Below are 7,181 nucleotides of genomic sequence, written 5' to 3'. Positions count from 1 at the left end.
GCTCTGCGTGCAGCAGACTGCAGTCTCCATCAGTGCACTGGCAGGTGGGGAGGATCCACAGACAGGACCGCCACCATGTAAGTCACTTCTTTTTACAGCTAAATGTTTAAAAAAATGAAGATTTCTGCTCCATGAGTTTTATTATTGCTGGGTTCTGTCTTCATTTGAAATAGATTTTTTTTTTTTTTAATTTTGATTTGCTTCAGAGGCTGCTTCTGAAAAGCGCAAAAAGCCACAGAGAGCAGGTTTATAAATAATCCAGTCAGGTAAAATTAAGCTGACAGTAGAGTCTGAAATATATAGACCTATATTTTTGTAAAAAATAAATAAATAAATAAAAGAACCATCCTGAAAGTGTTATTATCTGCGTGTTGTTTTTTTAGTCAAGCTAAAATGGTTCTGATCAGGGAGGGGTTCTGATCCTCAGCGCTGACCTCAAAACGCCTTTGGACTAAAAAAAAAAAAAAAAAGAAGTGATGCAGCAGATTTCTCTCTCACCTCTGTGCGTCGCAGGAAAACGTGTCCTGTTTCATCTCTGCAGTGATGAAACAGACCTCTGAATGCAGCATCTCCACATTCAAAGACCCCTGAATGCATCATCTCCACATTCAAAGACCCCTGAATGCATCATGCTGACAGACTGAGGCCCATCAGTGACTTTTTAACAACATACATCACTAAATATTTTCAGGTTTTAGTCATTAGGGGAGCACCTTTTTGTCCTCCATCAGTCCTTTGTTTGTTTATTTGTTTGTTTTTAATAAGACTTAAAGTGATGTTTATGAAGAAAAGTGATTTATGTGTCTTTCAGGGTTTTCTTCTCAGTTTTAGCTGTTTTGGCTCTGGTGGTTTCAGCTGAAGGTCGAGTTGGGTACGTTCTATCATGCAGGTTGAAAGATAAAGACATAATCAATAAATGTATTCAAAAATGTTCCTCTTATCTTCTTTTTCCAATCATTATGAAATGATTGTTTCAGAATCAATAAGATTATGTTTAAAGTTGAAATTAGCAACAATTCTAGCCTCTTTACTTCCGTCTATAGCGGTCAGTTACAGTCCACTTAAATTTATGACCAAAAACCGATTACCCAGTCAATTTGGGACTGAGGGGCTTTTGCTAAGACCAATAGTTTTTTTTCTTCCGTAAATTAGGACAAATAATATAGATCTGTTAAATTCAGTTTTTGAATTAAAATTTTTTTCTTAAAAAACTAGAGGCCAGCAAAAATACTTAAAATGTGTCCTCAAACGTGTGGTGTTAGTCGGCCCGTTTGGTCATTTTTGGTCAGTATGCTGTATTTTTCATGAAAATATGAACACTTAGAAGAACTTTGATACTTATAAATAATAAGAGGAGCATTCACAAAATTCAGAAATAAGGTAACTACACTCTAAAAATGAAATGTTGGATTTACTTAACCATGTTATGTGACCTGGTTCCACTTAACTGAGTTGAGTAAATTCAAAGCAACATACTCATGTTCTTTGGTTAAAAAACTGGTATATTGATTTGAATTTACTCAACTCAGTTAAGTGGAACCAGGTCACATAACATGGTTAAGTAAATCCAACATTTCTTTTTTTACAGTGTACTTGGTAATTGATGAAGGATGTACAGGAATGGCTAGTTAAAAYTGGTCAGCTAATCTTTTGTCCTAATGTGTTTAAGAACTAATTGTGACTTTTTTTTTTTTGCTACGTCTGCAGACCGAGCACAAACACCAGCTTYTGCACCGAGTCTAAGGAGTGTCTGGAGTACGAGCTGGTCTGCAAAACAGATGAGTACGAAGTAAGTCAAAAACTTACAGCTCAGACAGTCACCCACAGAGTCGCTAATCTGTGATGGGTGGGTGTGTTCAGGTGCGACGCTACAGCCCCACCTGCTGGGTGTCGACTGATGCCGAGGCRTATTTCATGGGGGTGGGTGCAGCTATGGCTTTCAGGAGACTGTTCCAGTACATCACCGGAGCAAATGAAGGAGGTAAAAACGGGATGAGAAAGGGACAAATATGTTGTGTGTTTGTTGCGTTGCTGTTTATTTAATGGCGATTGCAGGTGTTCAGATGGAGATGACCGCCCCAGTTTTGGTGAAGGTCCCAGAGGAGACCAAGATGTGGGAACCAGCAGTGTACACGCTCAGCTTCCCTCTGCCGGCGGCCCATCAGGACAAACCGCCGGCGCCCACTAACGACAAGGTGAGTCAGCAGGTGACGGGAGGAGAATTTTAAATGCAGGGTGAGGCAGTTTCTCTGCAGCTGAGCAGCTTGTCTGCACTGAGGTCAAATTCTGTGTACCTCAGAGGATCTGTGTGTAATGTGATCAGTGACTTTGGCGTTAAGATCAATATGGAGCACTGATGCCTGCTGAGTGCTGAATCCAGAAGAGTGCAGGCTCAAGTAGACCTCYATCTGTCCAAGAAATGCTTCTTGTTTTTACATAAATCAACATATAWCTTTACCAAAATGTAAGATATTTAGATCAAATTCAATTCACTCTTAGTCCTGTTGTTTTTGAATAAACAAGCATGTGTTCATGTTTATTCTGTGCTGCTGCCTCAACAACAGACCTAGTTTTATCTGTGACACTCGCTGACATTTTGCCCGTGTTGACTCCTGACAGCTGTATTTCACCGAGATGCCAGAGATGTTTGTGTACGTGAGGAGTTACGGAGGCTGGATGCTGTCGGTCACCTCCAGGCTTCATGCTCACATGCTGACGAAGGAACTGGAGAGAGTGCGCGCTTCCTACAACCACAGTTATCACTACGGAGTCGGTTACGACAGGTGTGCCGCTCGTCCACCTTTGTTGTTTTTATTTCTGGGAACCTCCCGTCATAAAAGTGTGCAACAGTCTAAGGTTGTCCTCTATGTTTGACAGCATAATTATTGAACCACCCTATTAATATTCTGCTCACAATATTTGTCTWGTTTCAAAAGCCCCACCGCGTTATGGGAAAAAATGCATCAAAATGTGCAGCTTTAGTGATCAAACCCTGAGAAATGGGATTTTAGTTGAAACACATGAGAAAACTCAGCCCCCTTTGGAGCTTTAAAGCCCTTCTATTGACTTCAAAATAAAGGGTTTTTCTAACTTATAGTTTCTACATAAAACAACAAATAATGCGACACATCGCATCGAAATGAGGATTAAGTCAAATTTGGTCAAAATGACCTAATCATATTTTCTGATTCTTGGCTTTAAAAGCTACATTTTGATACTTYRATCATCCTGATATCATTAGTGGATCCAGAGATATGATTTAATTTTTCTTGTTGGTTACAACAATACATAAATATTTGGTCTAAAGCCTAATTTTATGTAATTTTAATGAGGATTTTCTATGTCATTTTAAAAAAGAAACCTCAAATAGTATTTGAAAATTAAAATTTCCCAGTTGGAAAGAAACAAAAGCGTTGATAGCTCGCAGGGAAAATCTCAAAATTTTAAAGCGTTTTTCCTTAAAATCTGGTTTTTGGTTGCTAATGCTCAAAAAACTATTTTAGGATAATATTTCAGACAGTCCATTGAAATGATACATTAATAACACATTTATTTGTTATATTTTGACAAAATGTCATTTTGCAAGCATTTTAATCAAAACTATATCTGCGTATTTCTTCACGAACAATGTTTAGACTTTTAGACTGCTCACATTTGAAGAATTTCTGATATGGCTTCTAATGTTTGTAAAATTTGACAGTTTGAGACTTACATTTTAGTTTGTGGAGGTTTTGACTCCCTCGAACGTGCTGTCAGGGAGTGACAGACACAGGTGTGTGGTTACCTTGGTGCAGGGGTCTGTAAAATGTGGCTCTGGGGCTCAGTTTTGACCAAAACTAACATGAGATTAAATGTTTTTGCTTTATACTCACAACAGAAAAGGGTAGATTAAGCAGTTTTCCTGTCAATTTGTTTGTTGTTAATTAGATCATGCTGGTAGCCTGTGGTCACATCAATAATCCGACTTCCAGCCTTAAAGTCTGATCTTTCTCTCAAATCCATCAGGGCTGCCTTTACAGACCTTTAAGACTAAACTAGATAATAATAAGAAAYAGAAACAACAATGTGCCTTCATAGTTTAGTTGTAGTTTTTTATTTCTAGTATAAACTATAAGCTAGTATGTTTCTTGTTTACATAAATATGGTATTTTCTTTTGCCCTGAAGTATAAAAATAATAATAAATGCTAAAATATGCTATCCATTTTTAGTTTTATGACGTGACCCCCACTGGTCGTAAAGACCCTCCTTCAACAAACTCAAAATGGCCCACGGACCACCAGTTGATAATGACAGTTGTAGCATGTTTTGCGTAATTTTATTAGTGAGAGAAGTAGCAGAAATGTCTCTTTTGATTGGAAAGGTTGCAGACCCCTGTCATAGTGACAATAATGAGTCAATGTCAGCAGCTCCAACATTTCTCTTGATCCTGGACATTTTTTTAAATAAAAACACATTTTTTCCTAAGCTGAAGGTTATTACAGAGTTGAAATGTTCAAGTTTTTTTCTGATGTCCTTATCTTTGTGCGCGCAGCCCCTTGAAGTTGCTGGACAGGCATAATGAGGTTTGGTACGTGGCCGAGGGAGAGCCGGTCTGCACAGACCCACAGGAACCGACTCCCGCTCACACGCCTCGTCTGAATCCAACCCACCTGTTTCCAGACTCCCCGTCGGACCCCCTCCCACTCGTGCTCTCTGATTCACCCTCACTTATCCCGTCTGACCTGTCCGTTAACACAACGTCCAACTCCTCCTCYCTGCTGCCCTCTGATGGACCTGCTGTCCCCCCATCTGAAACACCAGTCAACGCTTCGTCCCATCTGCTCCCTGACCCTACAACCAGCCACCCTGCCCCCTCCGCCCCAGCCTCCTTGGACCTGGCAGCCAACTCCTCGGAGCTCGTGTCTGTGGGTCCGTCGTTGGAGCCACAGCAGGATGCTGRCGTGTGGAGCACCACCGTTCTCAGCACCGCGGACACACAAGCTGAACGTAACATGGAGGCTGATACGGATGAAGCCCATTAGCAGCCGTCTGGTTGTATAACTCCAGGTATCAACGTGGATTAATGCTAGAAAAAAACACACAAAATGTGTTTAATAGACAGTAATAATGCACTCTTCGTCTATTTTTCTCTTTGTCTGTGCATTACAACAACTCCTCCKTATGACACTTGTGTTGCTTAAAAAGAGAGTCTGTGGAAAGATTATTGATCAACAATATCTTACCTGCTGTAGACAGCTTTTTGAACAACCTCTATTGGTGAAAATAGCTTAAATCTGACCCCAYTGATGAGATAATGACTTGACCAAGCAGGGCTAAGTCCAAAGAGTGATTTATTTTAGAAAGGGAAGTTGTGKGTTGTGACTAAAGGATATAACAACGACTTTATTAAAGCAGCAGCCCAAACATCAAATTTAAATGCAGAGATACAACAAAAACATTTTCAGCTGTAGCACTGAGGGTGACATAAAGAAAAACAGTCTGTTGTTAAGCTTCAATATTAACGTTGCTGAAAATCATTGCTTTGACACTGGAAATTAATAGCCACCATGAAAATGTTCCTCTGATAAACCTTTATAACCTTGTACACCACCGTCAGTTTCACGTTTAATAGTTACTTATTCAGTGGTTCRTTGCAGCTAGCTGTAGCACATCCTGTGCAGTTTCAGACACTTTCAGCTGACATATTATAATATTTTTGCCAAAATAGGTTTGTAGATTGGAGTCTAAGCTTCGTCTTTTCAGATCAGTCAGGATGAAACTCTTATTTTTTTTTCCAAATTGAGGTCATCCAAAGGTCTTTCCAACACAGGGGATTTTTATAACCTTTCCACAGAACCTCACTTTAAAACATCTGAACTATCTCTTTAAGTTCTACTGTAACTTTACAACCACATCCTCCTGCATCAGCAAACATAAGAGCTTCCTCTTCATCATCCTGAGGTTATCAAATCGCTGCGTCTTCCTGCTGAATGAGCTGCATCATATGTGTTAGTTTGAACATTTATTGTGTYGATTACTGAAGCTACAGCTGCTAAATGCAGTTCATCCCACGGCGCTGTTAGAACGTCAACGTAAATCTGTGTAACTGATAAATACAGCGCTGGGACTAGCCACGGCTACATCAGAGGAAAGTGGAATTTGTGTCATTAGAGCTCACTGAAACGTTCTACCCAGCTTTAACTTTCTCTAAGATTTAATAGTGAATTTCACAATAACGTGTTCTGTGTGTAACAACATGAAGTGGGATCTTTGCTGCAACGTTGCACCAAGCTAACAGTAACACTTAGCAAATAATCTTTAATGTTTTACTCATAGCAACACAAAGTTTTCCTCGTCAGCAAATATTAGCTGAACTCTGTCTTTTCTGCTTAATGTTGCTTACTTTGAAAGCAACATTAGTTCAAGTAAAGATAAATATGGAAAATTTAATTAAAACTCATCCAAAAAGCATTTAGCCATTTTTTTAATGCCGACTTGACACACATGGAAAAACAGGAGTTGAACAGATCGATCTTCTGGTTCWTATCAACCAGAACGTTTTCCTTTTTGAACAGAATCTAATGTGATTTTTGAAAGTAAACAACTCTAGTCTTTACTAGTTACAGCTTGCTTACAGCGTTCATACTTGTGTAAAAAATATCTTCATAAAGTCTGAAGATGTTTTCTTTGATAGAGTCGATGTAGAGGAAAGCTTTTGCTGTCCTTTTTCTGGTTTCCTATCGCCGCTTTTAGGACAGGCATGCTATGTATGAGATAGTATGTGGACATTTATTTGTTTCTGTAGGAAAATGTAAAATGGCACTTTGAGGTGCTTTATGGCGAAAGAAAACAATTGTTTTTGTGTTTATCTTTAAAATGAACTTTGTCACCTATCTTAGCTTATGCACAGAAAACAAAAAAGAGATAATCTGTACTCTTCTTCCTGTGAAATAAAATAACAATAAAAAAAACAATAAAAATTTTTAGATTTGAACTGGCATTGATCTTCAGAACGCACCACAAGCTGTGTAAGCCTTTGCTGTAATTAGGACTGCACCAAAGATCCCAGAGAATTACACCTGATCACACCGATGCAATAAGAAATATGTATGTTAATGAAGAACACTCTGTACCAATGCATCTCAGAGCTGCATACTGAATGTTCTGGAAAAAAACAATAAAAACACAAACTCTTGTTGAA

At 38.9% G+C, this 7,181-nt stretch overlaps 1 protein-coding gene across 1 annotated transcript; it reads left to right on the top strand.

Moving 5' to 3' along the window:
• The first annotated feature begins 6 nt into the window (after positions 1 to 6).
• Positions 7 to 7,181, top strand: soul5l (heme-binding protein soul5, like). The gene is made up of 7 exons (XM_014015828.1): positions 7 to 77; positions 812 to 871; positions 1,708 to 1,789; positions 1,861 to 1,981; positions 2,056 to 2,195; positions 2,620 to 2,783; positions 4,533 to 7,181. Coding segments are annotated over exons 1-7 (1,059 nt in total). The 5' UTR covers positions 7 to 75; the 3' UTR covers positions 5,023 to 7,181.

The sequence above is a fragment of the Austrofundulus limnaeus genome, unplaced genomic scaffold, assembly GCF_001266775.1.
Source record: "Austrofundulus limnaeus strain Quisiro unplaced genomic scaffold, Austrofundulus_limnaeus-1.0 Scaffold135, whole genome shotgun sequence".
In the NCBI taxonomy this organism is placed as follows: Eukaryota; Metazoa; Chordata; class Actinopteri; order Cyprinodontiformes; family Rivulidae; genus Austrofundulus; species Austrofundulus limnaeus.
This window is presented reverse-complemented; position numbering and strand designations above follow the sequence as displayed.